A 17,133-nucleotide genomic window follows, 5' to 3' on the forward strand; every position below is an offset into this window, starting at 1 on the left:
AGTCCGAGATGTTTGAGGGTTTTGAATGAGCTCCTTGGCGACACTGAAGAGGAGCGAGGACACTCACCAGTTAAACCTTTGCTTCTTTTCGGCCCTATCCCATCCTATCCCATTCAGAACAAGGGCAACGTGAAGCCGGGATCCCTCAGGCTGGCACAGCGGAGCCGCCACCGCTCCTCAGGCGGCTCGGAGCCTCAGGCTGCATGAAGGCCGAGGCCCGCCCTGCCCTCGGGTGGGGGGGGGGGGGGGGAGATGGGCAGCAGACCCCGGGCCCGGGAAGACACCCGCACCGCCTCTCGCTATACCTTCCCCCCCTCTCCTCCCCTAGATTGCCTCGGGGAGCCGGGCAGCTGGAGCGGGAACCAAAGTCGCCGCGGCGCCGCCCGTTACCCTGGACACTGTGAGAAGGGGCACCGGAAGCGGAAATGGAGGGTGGGACCGGAACTGACGCACACTTCCGGTCCCCTCACGTCAGAAACGATCGCCAACAACAACAAAAACAGCTGTTCATGCGGGCGGCATTACAATTCATTTTCAGCACATTCGCTGACCATCCAGGCGACTGGCGGTCGCAGAACCGGACGCTGATTTAAAATCTTCCCCGCTGGGAAGAATGACGGTTGGCCGACGCGTGAGGTCAGGCGCGGGCGGCAGGGGTCTGCGCATGCAGACGGAGAGACGGTGACGTCACGGGCACGTCGTAGGGAGATGACGTCACGGGCGGGTCGCGGGGTGATGACATATTTGGGAACATGGCCACCGTGGTGCTGAGCGAGGCGGAGAAAGTCTATGTGATGCACGGGGTGCAGGTAGGAGCTGGGGCGCCTCACCCCCAACCCTCACTCAGTAAAGCTGCCGCATTCAACAACTCCCCATCCCACACCACCTTCCCATTACAATGGGCAGAAGGTGTAACACCTTCACCTCACTGTCTGATGCCCCAAACACACCTCACAGGTTACGCAGCATTTCACTGGCACCTCCTTCAATTTGGCCCACTGTATTCGCCGCTCCCAATGCGGTCTCCTCTGCATAGTGGAGACTAAACGCCAACTGGATGGAACACCTTTGCTCGGTCCGCAAACCCCTGTGTCTCTACTTTCTCAGGAAATTTGGCATGTCATCTATGACTCTCATCAACTTTTACAGATGCACTGTAGAAAGCATTCTTCCTGGTTGTGTCACAGCTTGGTATGGCTCCTGCTCTGACTAAGACTGCAAGGAACTACTAAAGGTTGCGAATGTAGCCCAATCCATCACGCAACCAACTTCCTATCCATTGACTCTGTCTACACTTCCCGCTGCCTCAGCAAAGCAGCCAGCACAATCAAGGACCCCACACACCCCGGACATTCTCTCTTCCACCTTCTTCCGTCGGGAAAAAGATACAAAAGTCTGAGGTCAGGTACCAACCGACTCAAGAACAGCTTCTTCCCTGCAGCTGTCAGACTTTTGAATGGACTTGCCTTGCATTAAGTTGATCTTTCTCTACACCCTAGCTATGACTGTAAAAGTATTGTTTCTTGCGTGCTATACATTCTCTTGTTTCTTTCTCCATGAACGGTATGCTTTGTATAGTATGTAAGGAACAATGCTTTTCACTATATGCTAATACATGTGACAATAATAAATCAAATCAAAAAACCTGACTCCAACCTTCCCGTTGCTTTCCATTTTAACTCAGCACTTTGCTCCCATGTCTGCCCTTGGCCTGCTGCAATGCTCCATTGAAGCCCAACACAAACTGGAGGAGCAGCACCTCATCTTCTGATTTGACATGTTACAGCCCTCAAGACGCAACATTGAGTTGAACTTTAGATTGTGACCTTTCTCCTCCATCTCAAACACTTTTAAAAATACATCCCACATATGCCCACACCTCTGTCTTTTTTTTTAAAGTTGCTGCACCTTGTTGGAATCTCTCACAGCTGCAGTTTAATATTCAACAAATTCTTCCTCTCTTTAGTCCTCATGAAGAGCCAAATTGACACAACATTAACTCTGCTTTCTCTCCCTACAGATGCTGTCAGACTGGCTGGGTTTTTTCAGCATCCTGTGTTCTTATTTCAAATTCCACCATCTGCAGTATTTTGTTTATATTATTGTATTTGTAAAGTACTTGTCATACAATAAAATATCCCAGAGTGTTATTGGTATGTTGGCTGGTAGTTAGTAATTAGGCTGGTCCATGGAGGACCACATAGACATCCCTTTCCGTTTGAGGGACAATTGGTTATACAGCCTGAGTGGCACTACTCCACATCAATTTTGGGGCAGGGTGAGGAAGCAGATTTTACTTTAAAGTTTACTTCAGTTGGGAGGAGAATTGAAGCCACCCTGTTGGCATCCTGAACCAATTGATCTAACCAGCCCCCAAGCATTGTTATGTTATCTCAACAAGATTTGTGATCTTTAGATTGATTTGTTATTGTCACATGTATTATATACAGTGAAAAGTATTGTTTCTTGCACGCTATATAGACAAAGCATACTGTTCATAGAGAAGGAGAGGGTGCAGAATGTAGTGTTACAGTCATAGCTAGGGTGTAGAGAAAGATCAACTTAATGCAAGGTAGGTCCATTCAAAAGTCTGATGGCAGCAGGGAAGAAGCTGTTCTTGTGTCGGTTGGTACATGACCTCAGACTTTTGTATCTTTTTCCCAACGGAGGAAAGTGGAAGAGAGAATGTCCATGGTGCGTGGGGTCCTTAATTATGCTGGCCGAGGCAGTGGGAAGTGTAGACAGAGTCAATGGATGGGAGGCTGGTTTGCGTGATGGATTGGGCTACATTCACAACATTTTGTAGTTTCTTGCAGTCTTGGGCAGAGCAGGAGCCATACCAAGCTGTGATACAACCAGAAAGAATGCTTTCTATGGTGCATCTGTAAAGGTTGGTGAGAGTCGTAGCTGACATGCCAAATTTCCTTAGTCTTCTGAGAAAGCAGAGGCGTTGGTGGGCTTTCTTAACTATAGTTTCAGCATGGGGGGGACAAGGACGGGTTGTTGGTGATCTGGACACCTAAAGACTTGAAGCTCTTGACTATTTCTACTTCGGCTGTCCCCATTGATGTATGATGTGGAGATGCCGGCGTTGGACTGGGGTAAGCACAGTAAGAAGTTTCACAACTCTAGGTTAAAGTCCAACAGGTTTATTTGATAGCACAAGCTTTCGGAGTGTTGCTCCTCGAGTCTCACTCACTTGAAGAAGGAGCGACACTCCGAAAGCTTGTGCTACCAAATAAACCTGTTGGACTTTAACATGGTGTTGTGAGACTTCTTACTTCCATTGATGTAGACAGGGGCATGTTCTCCTTTAAGCTTCCAGAAGTCAATGACTATATCCTTCGATTTGTTGACATTGAGGGAGAGATTAACATCATCGCACCAGTTCACCAGATTCTCCATCTCATTCCTGTACTCTGTCTCGTCATTGTTTGAGATCTGACCTAATATGGTAATGTCATCAGCAAACTTGAAAATCGAGTTGGAGAGGAATTTGGCCACACAGTCATAGGTGCAAAGGAGTATAGCAGGGGGCTGAGGACACAGCCTTGTGTGGCACTGGTGTTGATGATGATCGTGGAGGAGGTGTTGCCTGTACTTATTGATTGCCGTCTGTGGGTTAGGAAGTTCAGGATCCAGTTGCAGAGGGAGGAGCTGAGCCCTCGGCCACGGAGTTTGGAGATGAGTTTCGTAGGAATAATGGTGTTGAAGGCTGAGCTGTAGTCAATAATAGGAGTCTGGCATAGGTGTCCTTGTTATCTAGGTGTTCCAGGGTTGAGTGCAAGGCCAGGGAGATGGCGTCTGCTGTGGCCCTGTTGCAGTGGTAGGCAAACTGTAGTGGATCCAGGTCGTCCGAGTGGCTGAAATTGATCTGTGCCTTGACTAACCTTTCGAGGCACTTCATAATGTTGGATGTCAGAACCACCGGACTATAGTCATTAAGGCATGCTGCCTGGCTTTTCTTCGGTACCGTGATAATGGTCATCTTCTTGAAGCAGATAGGGACCTCAGATTGTTGTAAAGAGAGATTGAAAATGTCTGTGAATACCCCCGCCAGCTGGTCCGTGCAGGATTTGAGTGCTCGTCCGGGTACCCCATCCGGGCCAGTCGCTTTCCATCGGTTGACCTTTGAGAAAAGCTGCTCTGACATTTGCGATGGTGATCTCGGATACAGGTTCGTCCGAGGCTTCTGGGGTGGAGGGTGTGCTCTCACTGACCTCTTGCTCAAGGCGTAGAATGCAATGAGCCCATCGGGGAGAGGTGCATTGGTGCCGGCGATTTTAGTGTTTTTGAGTACATGTATTAATTTCTATGTTTCTACGATGCCACATTGCACACACTTGCAGAGTAGTCTGTGTACCAAACACTATCATTCTGGAGCGATGTGCATAATTTCACACAATGTAAGCTTAAACATTTGTCAAAATGTTGCAGTTCTGGGTACCACAAGATGTAAGTTATCAAAACAAGAATGTGACGCTAGCATATAAGGACAAGTGGTCAAAAAGTGAGGTTTTATGAAGTGTCTTAAAAGAGCAGAGAGAGGTGGAAGGATTTAGGGAGGGAATTTCAGAGTTGGAATTGCAGGTCTTCGAAGATGTCAGCCAATGTTGGAACAATTAAACCTGCAGAATTAGCTTTGTCTTCTCTGCAGATGCTGAGTGCTTCTAGCACTTTTTTTCTCTTCCAATCTTCCACTCTCAAATCTCGCTTGTAATGGTCTCTTGCTTCTGAGAAAAGCTACTGGGCCATTAAGTTGTTGTGTTGTTACAGTTGATGAGTTTTAACCTTTTTGCTAATGATTATGTTAAGCTGTTGTTTTAGTATTTTTGTCCAGGTGTGAGTACTGCCTTGTAGCCTATTCATTGGTAAATAGAAAGCATTCTTTCTGGCTGTATCACAGCTTGGTATGGGCTCCTGCTCTGCCCAAGACCGCAAGGAACTGCAAAAGTTTGTGAACGTAGCCCAATCCATCACGCAAACCAGCCTCCCATCCATTGACTCTGTCTACACTTCCTGTTGCCTCAGCAAAGCAGCCAGCATAATTAAGGACCCCACGCACCCCAGACATTCTCTCTTCCTCCACCTTCCGTCGGGAAAAAGATACAAAAGTCTGAGGTCACGTACCAACCGACTCAAGAACAGCTTCTTCCCTGCTGCTGTCAGACCTTTGAATGGATTTAACTTGCACTGAGTTGATCTTTCTCTACATCCTAGCTATGATTGTAACACTACATTCTGCACTCTCCTTTCCTTCTCTATGAACGGTATGCTTTGTCTGAATAGCGCGCAAGAAGCAATACTTTTCACTGTATGTTAATACATGTGACAATAATAAATCAAAAATAATTTAGTTTTTCGTCCAATTGTCGACTTGAGCTCCAGCAACTCTGACAAGTAATTTCAGCTAATTAATTGGTGTAAAGATAAAACTAAGCTTGTGGCATTGCTGAATAGTTACACCTATCTGTCTATTTGGCACATAGTTACGGAAATATTGTTCCGTTTGTATGTGTAATATGCATGTGTTTTTCAGTTGGGAATTGATGCTGTGAGTGACTTTTTCCAATTTCCGTTCAGGATGATTTGCGGATTGATGGTCGTGGCTGTGAAGATTATAGACATATCGAAATAGAAACAGACGTGGTGTCGAACACAAGTGGATCTGCCAGAGTGAAAATTGTAAGGACTTTTATTCTAAATCTTTTGGAAAGTTTATCACAATATTTTATTTGCCTTTCCAGCAAAATTGCCTCTGGAATGTATATAGTGATTTCACAGATTCCTTACAATGCAGAAGGACGCCATTCGGCCCATCTGCACCAACCTACCCAAGCCCTATCCCCGTAATCCCTATTTACCCTTGCTAGTCCCCCTGGCACTAAGGGACAATTTAACATGGCCAATCCACCTAACCTGCACACCTTTGGACTGTGGGAGGAAACTGGAGCACCCGGAGGAAGCCCACACAGACACGGGGAGAATGTGCAAACTCCACACAGACAGTGACCCGAGGCCGGAATTGAACCCGGGTCCCTGGCGCTGTGAGGCAGCAGTGCTAACTGCTGTGCCACCTTGCCGCCCCAAATAAATCTGTCCGTGCTTCCCAATAGATTTTATTTAAAGGGGTTCATTTGGGGCGTGTATTTAAAGGCTGCTTACCTATAAATTCAGTGATACAATCTTGTGTGCACAGAAAATCCAAAAACAATTTTAGGGAATTCTGTGCCAACTGTGGAAGGTGATCCGGGCAGCATTGGCACCTTGACTTTTGGAATTGACACCAGTATTTATGTTCATCCTGGATCAGTAATCTGAAAGTAATGTCTGACTCCTAGTAGGTGGCTTCCCTCAATTTATATAGTCTCTTGACTCTTAATAGTCATCATAGATCCCATAGCCTGCCCACCCAGCTTCAACCTCACCACGCCAACGCTGGACACTCCTCAACCATCTCCGCACTGGCCACGGCCTTTGTGCAGCAAATTGGCACAAGTGGGACCTTGCAGAGAACCCGGACTGCAGCTCTGGTGTCCCCCACAATCAATGACTCACATCATTGAAGACTGCCACCTGATAAAATTCAGCGGGAGACTCGGAGAGCTTCGTTTAACCATGGCAGAAGCTCATGTCTGACTTGGTGATTACTGGGCATGCTTTAAAAAAAAAAACTCTTAACAGTAAAAGACAAGAATCTGACTGTTGGCTTGTTCAGAGGCAGCGGCTGGAGAAATCCAAGCCAGAGATACATTTCTAACAAAGAAGGCAAATGGTATGTTGGCCTTCATTGCGAGGGTTTCGAGTACAGGAGCAGGGATGTGTTGTTGCAATTATACAGGGTCTTGGTGAGGCCACACTTAGAATATTGTGTGCAGTCTTGGTCTTCTTTTCTGTGGAACAATGTTCTTGCTCTCTCTCGAGTGCAGCGAAGGTTTACCAGGCTGGGGATGGTGGGACTGATGTATGAGGAGAGGTTGACCAGGTTAGGATTGTTTTCGCTGGAGTTCAGACGAATGAGGGGGGATCGCATAGAGACTTATAAAATTCTAACAGGACTAGACAGGGTAGATGCAGGCGCTGGTGGCGGAGTCCAGAACCAGGGTCACAGTCTGAGGATTCGGGGTAGACCATTTAGGACGGAGATGAGGAGATATTTCTTCACCCAAAAAGTGGTGAGCCTGTGGACATATTCTCTGGTGATACAGACCAGTCTGTTATGTGGAGCATAGCCCTGTGCTGGTCTGAGTAAATGTCCCACTTTCAATTGCATTCCCAAGGCGCCTCATCAACTTAATTTGCAAGAACTCTGCCTCGCATGTCCGTGGCCTGGCTGTGTACTAAATGCAAGTTTGTTTCCCAAAAATGAATGTTGTAAAATCATTGATTTAAACATAATTGTTACTTCTTACGAGTAAGAATGAAGAAGACAAAAGTCTGAGGTCCTGTACCAACCGACTCAAGAACAGCTTCTTCCCTGCTGCCATCAGATTTTTGAATGGACCAACCTTATATTAAGTTGATCTTCCACTACACCCTATATGACTATAGCACTATATTCTGCACCCCCTCCTTTTCTTCTCCCCTATCTACTCCATGAAGAGTAAGTTTTGTCTGTATAGTGCACAAGTGGACAACACTGCTGCTTCACAGCGCCAGGGACCCGGGTTCAATTCCCGACTTGGGTCACTGTGCAGAGTCTGCCATTCTCCCTGTGTCTGTGTGAGTTTCCTCCAAGTGCACCAGTTTCCTCTCTCAGTCCAAAAGACGTGCTGGCTCGGTGCACTGACCGTGCTAAATTCTCCCTCAGTGTTCCCCAACAGGGGCTGGCGTGTGGCGACTAGGGGATTTTCACAGTAACTTCATTGCAGTGTGAATGTAAGCCTGCTTGTGACATTAATAAATAAACTTTAAGAAACAATACTTTTCACTGTATTCCAATACATGTGACAAATCAAATGAACAGAGAGAGAGACACATTGGTTGCCACCAGCCACAGAAAAAAACACCACAAACTCCAAGGTCTGTAGTTATTTAAAAAAAGTGAGTTTGGACTCTTACCAAGGCAATAATCTATTTTCAGAAATATGCTGTAATAAAGATCTGCTTTGAATGTTTGAGTTAAAGTGTTTACAGTGTAGGGTGCTGTTTATACACAGTGCAGGTTTAATTTGTGTTCTGGGTAAAGCAACTAACCTTGCATGAGAATGATTCGACTTTTCATTTCACCAAATATTGACGAAACTTTGGAGGTCTGCTGATGAGCACGTTTGGGAATTAAAGGCATGTCAACACTATATAAATAGATAAGTGTATTGTTTATTCAGTATCATACAGGAGATTGTTGAAACCGATTCTTTAAAAAAAAATTCCAAGAAGTTCCCTCTGTGCCAAATGCACATTTTGCGAGGTTGGAACGGGTCCAGTGTTGCTAGGCTGCTGCTGAAGGTACCGACCTTAGTCTATGACCAGCATTCAGCTCACATCCTGTGTTTAACTGGTCAGGGCTGCTCTAAGCTTTGAGGCAAGTACAGTTTTCTTCTAAAACAGAGCCAGGAGTGAGACATAGAATGATGCAATACAGAATGAGGTCTTTCAGCACATCATGTAGATGCTAGGGTAGGGTAAATGCATGGAGTTATGGGGATAGGGCCTGGGTGGGATTGTGGTCGGTGCAGACTCGATGGGCCGAATGGCCTCCTGCGCTGTAAGATTCTATGATTCTATGTCTGTGTCAGACCAAGAATCCACTTTAAGTTTGCTTTTGTTTATGTAAAAGTTAGTCATAGAGTTATAGAGGTTTACAACATGGAAACAGGCCCTTCGGCCCAACTTGTCCATGCTGCCCTTTTTTTAAAAACCCCTAAGCTAATCCCAATTGCCCACATTTGGCCCATATCCCTCTATACCCATCGTACCCATGCAACTGTCTAAATGCTTTTTAAAAGACAAAATTGTACCCACCTCTACTACTACCTCTGGCAGTTTGTTCCAGACACTCACCATCCTCTGTGTGAAAAAAGTGCCCCTCTGGACCCTTTTGTATCTCTCCCCTCTCATCTTCAACCTATGCCCTCTAGTTTTAGACTCCCCTACCTTTGGGAAAAGATATTGACTATCTAGCTGATCTGTGCCCCTCATTAATTTATAGACCTCTATAAGGTCACCCCTCAGCCTCCTGCGCTGCAGAGAAAATAGTCCCAGTCTATTCAGCCTCTCCTTCTAACTCAAACCATCAAGTCCATGTAGCATCCGAGTAAATCTTTTCTGCACTCTTTCTAGTTTAATAATATCCTTTCTATAATAGGGTGACCAGAATTGCACACAGTATTCCAAGTGTGGCCTTGCCAATGTCTTGTACAACTTCAACAAGACGTCCCAACTCCTGTATTCAATGTTCTGACCAATGAAACCAAGCATGCCGAATGCCTTCTTCACCACTCTGTCCACCTGTGACTCCACTTTCAAGGAGCTATGAACCTGTACCCCGAGATCTCTTTGTTCTGTAACTCTCCCCAACGCCCTACCATTAACTGAGTAAGTCCTGCCCTGGTTCAATCTCCCAAAATGCATCACCTCGCATTTGTCTAAATTAAACTGCATCTGCCATTCGTCAGCCCACTGGCCCAATTGATCAAGAGCCCGTTGCAATTGGAGATAACTTTCTTCACTATCCACTTTGCCACCAATCTTGGTGTCATCTGCAAACTTACTAACCATGCCTCCTATATTCTCATCCAAATCATTAATATAAATGACAAATAACAGTGGACCCAGCACTGATCCCTGAGGCACACCGCTGGTCACAGGCCTCCAGTTTGAAAAACAACTCTCTACAACGAAGCCAATTTTGTATCCATTTAGATACCTCACCCTGGATCCCATGAGATTTAACTTTATGCAACAACCTACCATGCGGTACCTTGTCAAAGGTATGTTATGGGGAGAAAGTCTAAACTCTCAGTGTGGTGTCCCAGGTCCAAACCCTCAATGTGTTATGGGGAGAAGTTACTACAGTTCAAAGCATAATTCATTAGGCAAAACCCCTTTTATCACAGCAGTAGGAAAGATCCATTTGTAAATGTGAACCCTATTGGTAGATGGTAGGCAGGAGTAACCTGTAAAGACCGACAGCTTGTTAAATTAAACCAATTTCATGTCTTTCCATGGTGCCCGAATGGATTTGAATGAAATAAAAGCCTACAATAAGGCAGGAACTGGTTAAAAGGGTGAGGCAGCAAACATGCAGTAGGTCCCAGCACCATCAAGCATGTTTCAGACTATTAGAAAATGAATGCTTGCTTTTGGATAAAAGTGAGTGTAAAGTGTCTGAGTGTGTTGCTTTCAGGGGGTCCTTGAAACAGACCTGTAGCATTCAGAATCTGAGGCGTAAAAGGATTTAGCACTCGTAGATTGAGACGAGCTGGAGGTTCGCAATCTCATGGTGGAAATAAATAATTCATTTTGACAACTTGAAGTTTATCTTGGGGTAAAAGAGGACACCGTGTTTATACATGTCTGGGCCAGCTTGGACAAGTAGTCAGAGAAACCTGATCTCCAGGACCAGGCTGGAGTTTATTTGTAGAAGGAGCTGACCAGTGTGCTTGGATGGCAGCTAAACAGTAAGGACTACATGCTGGTTCTTAGCAAAGCGTCACCACCAGAGAGGTCATTGCACCAGATGCACTGAAACAAAGTTTAAAGTTTATTTTTTAGTATCATGAGTAGGCTTACATTAACACTGCAATGAAGTTACTATGAAAATCCCCTCGTTGCCACATTCCGGCGCCTGTTCGGGTACACAGAGGGAGGATTTAGCATGGCCAATGCTAAACCTGCACATCTTTCGGACTGTGGGAGGAAACCGGAGCACCCGGAGGAAACCCACGCAGACACAGGGAGAACGTGCAGACTCCGCACAGACAGTGACCCGAGCCGGGAATCGAACCCGAGTCCCTGATGCTGTGAGGCAGCAGTGCCGCCCCAGATAGAAGTATCAGATGCGATGCTCCTTCACTCTCCTGATGATAATGATGCCTGTAGCCACAAGGTGAACAACAAAATTGACCGGTTTGGGTCGCTAGGGGGTTTTCACAGTGACTTCATTGTAGTGTTAATGTAAGCCTACTTATGACACTAATAAATAAACTTTAAGATTAAGCAATAGGCATGTTAAACACGTTGGTTAATTGTTAAGAGGGTGCGAATGGTGATACTGCTTCTTAATATACCACCAGAGTTGATGTATTGGAGAAGTACTTAAGCTGTTTGTGTATTTTCACAGGGTCACACAGATATTCTGGTGGGTGTTAAAGCGGAAATGGGCACTCCCAAACTGGAAAGACCAAATGAAGGCTTCTTGGAATTCTTTGTAGACTGGTAAGATGTGTGCCAAGTAAAAGTTTGAAAGGGACAAAGCAGGGTTGGTGCTAGTGCTCAAGGCAAGCACCATAATGATCCATTTCATTTGTATTTAAAATCGTGAGGGCTCGGGACAGAGTGAATAGGGAGAAACTGGTCCCACTCACGAAAGGAGAGGACGCAGATTTAAAGTAATTGGATGGCACGGTGGCACAATGGTTAGCGCTGCTGCCTCACAGTGCCAGGGACCTGGGTTCGATTCCTGGCTTGGGTCACTGTCTGTGCAGAGTCTGCACATTCTCCCCGTGTCTGCGTGGGTTTCCTCCGGGTGCTCCGGTTTCCTCCCACAATCTGCAAGACATGCTGGTTAGGGTGCATTGGCCGTGCTAAATTCTCCCTCAGTGTACCCGAACAGGCGCCGGAACGTGGCGACTGGGGAATTTTCACAATAGCGTCATTGCAGTGTTAATTTAAGCCTACTTGTGACACGAATAAATCAACTTTAAACTTTTTAAAGTAATTGGCAGGGGAAGCAAAAGCGACCTGAGGATAAATCTTTTCAATCAGCGAGTGGTTAAGGTCTAGAATGCACTGCCTGAGTGTGGTGGAGGCAGGTTCGATTGAAGAGGAAGAATGTGCAGGATTATGGGGAGAAGGCAAGAGAATGACGTTAATTAATTATTCTTTTGAAGAGCTCGTGCAGGCACGATGGGCTGAATGGCCTCCTTCTGTACTATAACAATTCTGTGATTCTGTAAAGAGCTGTCTGAAAAGATGTGAGAATCAGGTGAGGGGGAAAAGCACCCTTATCCACAAAGAAGAACAAAGAACAATACAGCACAGGAACAGGCCCTTCGGCCCTCCAAGCCCGCGCCGCTCCCTGGTCCAAACTAGACCATTCTTTTGTATCCCTCCATTCCCATTCCGTTCATGTGGCTATCTAGATAAGTCTTAAACGTTCCCAGTGTGTCCGCCTCCACCACCTTGCCTGGCAGCGCATTCCAGGCCCCCAGCACCCTCTGTGTAAAATATGTCCTTCTGATATCTGTGTTAAACCTCCCCCCTTCACCTTGAACCTATGACCCCTCGTGAACGTCACCACCGACCTGGGGAAAAGCTTCCCACCGTTCACCCTATCTATGCCTTTCATAATTTTATACACCTCTATTAAGTCTCCCCTCATCCTCCGTCTTTCCAAATACAATTCTTTGTTACCACTCGACTTGTCCCTCTGCATATGCTCCTGGCTGGCCTCCCATCTTGCACCATACGTAAACTTGAGGCCATCCAAACTCAGCTGCCAATATCCTAACTCGTTCTAAATCCCGTTCCCCTATCGTCCCTCTGCTCATTGACCTGTATTGGTTCCATGCTGAGCATCAGCTTGATTTTTTAAATCCTCAAGCTTGCTTTCAAATTCATCTGTGACCTCACCTTTCCCTCAGCTCTTCCATAGAGTCATAGAGGTTTACAGCATGGAAACAGGCCCTTCGGCCCAACTTGTCCATGCTGCCCATTTTTTAACCACGAAGCGAGTCCCAGTTGCCCGCGTTTGGCCCATATCCCTTTATACCCATCTTACCCATGTAACTGTCCAAATGCTTTTTAAAGGACAAAATTGTACCTGCCTCTACTACTGCCTCTGGCAACTTGTTCCAGACACTCACCACCCTCTGTGTGAAAAAATTGCCCCTCTGGACCCTTTTGTATCTCTCCCCTCTCACCTTAAACCTGTGCCCTCTAGCTTTAGACTTCCTTACCTTTGGGAAAAGATGTTGACTGTCTAGCTGATCTGTGCCCCTCATTATTTATAAATCTCTATAAGATCACCCCATAACCTCCTACGCTCCAGGGAAAAATGTCCCAGTCTATCCAGCCTCTCCTTATAACTCAAACCATCAAGTCCCGGTAGCATCCTAGTAACTGCACTCTTTCTAATTTAATAATATCCCTTGGTTTCATTGGTCAGAACATTGAATACAGGAGTTGGGACGTCTTGTTGAAGTTGTACAAGACATTGGTAAGGTCACACTTGGAATACTGTGTGCAGTTCTGGTCCTCCAGCTCCACAGTTAACTGCAGTGCTCCATATCGGACCTCTCGAGCACCCTGGAATTTTATTGCTCCGCCCATTAGCAGCTGTGCCTTCAATTGCCGAGGTCCTAATCTCTGCAATTTCCTCTCTCTGCTCTCCACCTCACCCCCTCTCTCCTTTTAAGATGCTTTTCTACCTCTTTAACCAAGCTTTTGGCCTTCAGCCCCAACGTGTTCTTATGTAAACGCAAAATACTGCAGATGCTGGAATCTGAAACAAAAACAGAACGCTGGAAAATCTCAGTGTATGTTCTTATGTGAATCATAGAAATCATAGAAACCCAGAAATACAGAAAGAAGCCATTCGGCCCATCGAGTCTGCACCGACCACCATCCCACCCAGGCCCTACCCCCATATCCCTACATATTTTACCCGCTAATCCCTCTAATCTACGCATCCCAGGACACTAAGGGGCAATTTTAGCATGGCCAATCAACCTAACCCGCACATCTTTGGACTGTGGGAGGAAACCGGAGCACCCGGAGGAAACCCACGCAGACACGAGGAGAATGTGCAAACTCCACAGAGACAGTGACCCAAGCCGGGAATCGAGCCCAGGTCCCTGGAGCTGTGAAGCAGCAGTGCTAACCACTGTGCTACTGTGCCGCCCTCAAAATCGGTCTCAAATGTTCCTGTGAAGGACCTTTTTATTATCTCAATGGCAGTGTATAAATACAAGTTGCTGCATGAAGGATTAAAGGGTTTGGAAGAATTAAACAGTGCAGTGAGCATGCATGTTTTTGAATTGTAATTCCATGAATATACCACTGGAGGGTGATAGTAGAGCACTCTCCAAAATGGGTTTGTTTCGCTGCCAAGTGAGACTCGAATGAAAACTGGGATCAGATGAAGTTGTTCTCACTCCTTTTTTTTAAATTAGAAAGTTGACCTATAAAACAAATTGCAATATTTTCCTAGCCTCTGCACGCGGCGTTGGTGAGTTGTTTTAAATGTGTCTTTGCTTATTAGCTCTGCCAATGCAACCCCCGAGTTTGAAGGTCGTGGAGGGGAAGACCTTGGTACAGAAATCGCCAACACCCTGTACAGAGTGTTTGATAACAGCAGTAGCTTGCAGCTGAAGACACTGTGTATTACTCCCAGGGAGCACTGCTGGATCCTCTACGTAGATGTACTGGTAGGTTTTTTTTCCCCAGAAAGCAAAAAGATGTGTTTGTTTAAATAAAGGAAAATCAAAAAGGAATGGAGTTATAGAGGTTTACAGCATGGAAACAGGCCCTTCGGCCCAACTTGTCCATGCCACCCATATTTTACCACTGAGCTAATCCCAATTGTCCACATTTGGCCCATATCCCTCTATACCCATCTTACCCATGTAACTTTCTAAATGCTTTTTAAAAGACAAAATTGTACCTGCCTCTACTACTACCTCTGGCAGCTCGTTCCAGACACACCGCCCTCTGTGTGAAAAAATTACCCCTCTGAACGCTTTTGTATCTCTCCCCTCTCATCTTAAACCTATGCCCTCTAGTTTTAGACTCCCCTACCTTTGGAAAAAGATATTGATTATCTAGCTGATCTGTGCCCCTCATTATTTTATAGACCTCTATAAGATCACCCCTAAGCCTCCGATGCTCCATGGAAAATAGTCCCAGTCTATCCAGCCTCTCCTTATAACTCAAACCATCAAGTCCCAATAGCATCCTAGTAAATCTTTTCTGCACACTTTCTAGTTTAATAATATCCCTTCTATAATAGGGTGACCAGAACTGTACACAGTATTCCAAGTGTGGCCTTACCAATGTCTTGTACAACTTCAACAAGACATCCCAACTCCTGTATTCAATGTTCTGACCAATGAAACCAAGCATGCCGAATGCCTTCTTCACCACCCTGTCTACCTGTGACTCCACTTTCAAGGAGCTATGAAACCAACCTTAGGTGACTGTCTGTCTGTGTGGAGTGTGCACGTTCTCCCCGTGTCTGCATGGGTTTCCTCCGGGTGCTCCGGTTTCCTCCCACAGTCCAAAGATGTGCGGGTTTGGTGGATTGGCCATGTTAAATTTCCCCATAGTGTCCGGGGAACTAGCAAGGTAAATACATGGGGTTATGGGGATAGGGCCTGGGTGGGATTGTTGTCCGTGCAGGTTTGATGGGCCAAATGGCCTCCTTCTGCACTGTAGGGATTCTATGATTCATTCGTCTCTGATATTGGATTAGTTTCTTTTTAACATTAGAAATGGTCTGTTTTAACAAGATGACAAGAGGCATAGAGATATACAGCACGGAAACAGGCCCTTCGGCCTAGCTTGTTCATGCCGACCAAGTTTCCTAAACTGAACTAGTCCCATTTGACTGCATTAGGTCCATATCCCTCTAAAGATTTCCTATCATGTACCTGTCCAAATGCCTTTTAAATGTTGTAATCGTACCAGCCTCTACCACCTCCTCTGGAGCTCATTCCATATACGCACCACCCTCTGTGTGGAAAAGTTGCCCCTCAGTGTACTTTTAAATCTTACTGAAAGGGCACCGCGATTCGACTCTCTGAGGACTAGCCTGTATCCTGCTTCATGTAATAAGATTGCAGGAATATCCAGAAGTGTGTAAAACAGCTGCTCCTGAATGTGTACACAGGCCTGCCCCAAAACAGCTGAAAAAGTTAGTGCAACACATTGCCAGACTTGAGAAAACACAATGGGTTCAGCAGGAAAACTGAAGGAGAACCAGAGAGATTAGCTCACGTTCCTGACTCCCTGGGTAAACCTGTGTGTTCCCATGGTAACTGTTTCTATTAAAAGATGATTCCCGTAATCCAAGCTAACGATTTTACAGGGAAAAAAATACACTTCCGTTTCAAAGAACCAGGAACAGCCAGCCAGAGATTTGATACTGCATGTATACACAGCCCAACAAGCATACGCCAATGTTATAACCATCAAGCTGTCACATCCAACCACCAGAATTCATTTCCTGAAGTAATATTTGAATGAAAGAACGACGCAAAGCCGGCAAATTTTGCAATCGTTGAAATATGTGAATTATTATACCGGGCAAAGACCCAGCATCAACATACTGAGGGTTACCATGGACACCTTAACTGCACCACCCATTCAAATGCTGTGGTTACAAGAGCAAGCTGGGAATTCTGCAGCTAATAACTCATCTCCTGACTCCCCAAATCCAGTCCACTATATCAGGCACAAGTTGGCATTTAGTGAGCATTCATGTTGATCCAGTTTTACTCATTGACAGCTGCAGTTGTGACGTGTGCTGTTTTCCTCACCTTTTATTTTGCCCTGCTTTCTGGTTCATCTGTGGAATACGTTAACTCTTTGCAACGTTGTTCATGGATTTCCTCAGTCGCGGTGGCACAATGGTTGGCACTGCTGCCTCACAGCGCCAGGGACCCGGGTTCGAATCCCGGCTTTGGGTGACTGTCTGTATGGAGTCTGCACGTTCTCCCCGTGTCTGCGTAGGTTTCCTCCGGGTGCTCCGGTTTCCTCCCACAGTCTGGAAGACGTGCAGGTTAGGTCCATTGGCCATGCTAAATTCTCCCTCAGTGTTCGCGAATAGGCACCGGAATGTGGCGACTCGGGGATTTTCACAGTAACTTCATTGCAGTGTTAATGTAAGCCTACTTGTGACACTAATAAATAAAGTTTAAAAGCTTGAAACTTTAAAAGCTTGAAACTTTAAAAGCTTGAAACTTTAAAAGC

General features: G+C 45.9%; 2 protein-coding genes across 4 annotated transcripts in view; one reads left to right on the forward strand and one right to left on the reverse strand.

The window, feature by feature from the left end:
• Positions 1-463, reverse strand: part of zdhhc3a (zDHHC palmitoyltransferase 3a) — a 39,969-nt gene extending 39,506 nt beyond the window's left edge. For 2 of the 3 annotated variants that reach the window (XM_078199517.1, XM_078199537.1), the window contains exon 1: positions 68-412. The gene's annotated coding sequence lies outside the window, so the exon portion shown is untranslated. Of the gene's footprint in view, positions 1-67 lie in introns of all 3 variants that reach the window. The other variant, XM_078199526.1, reaches the window with a different exon arrangement.
• exosc7 (exosome component 7) overlaps positions 460-17,133 on the forward strand; it is a 27,554-nt gene continuing 10,880 nt past the window's right edge. The window contains exons 1-4 of the mRNA XM_078199553.1: positions 460-809; positions 5,584-5,685; positions 11,285-11,379; positions 14,426-14,591. Of these exons, the coding sequence (XP_078055679.1) occupies positions 753-809; positions 5,584-5,685; positions 11,285-11,379; positions 14,426-14,591 (420 nt within the window). The 5' untranslated portion in view covers positions 460-752. The remainder of the gene's footprint in view (positions 810-5,583; positions 5,686-11,284; positions 11,380-14,425; positions 14,592-17,133) is intronic.

The sequence above is a fragment of the Mustelus asterias genome, chromosome 2 (assembly GCF_964213995.1).
Source record: "Mustelus asterias chromosome 2, sMusAst1.hap1.1, whole genome shotgun sequence".
Taxonomy (NCBI): Eukaryota; Metazoa; Chordata; class Chondrichthyes; order Carcharhiniformes; family Triakidae; genus Mustelus; species Mustelus asterias.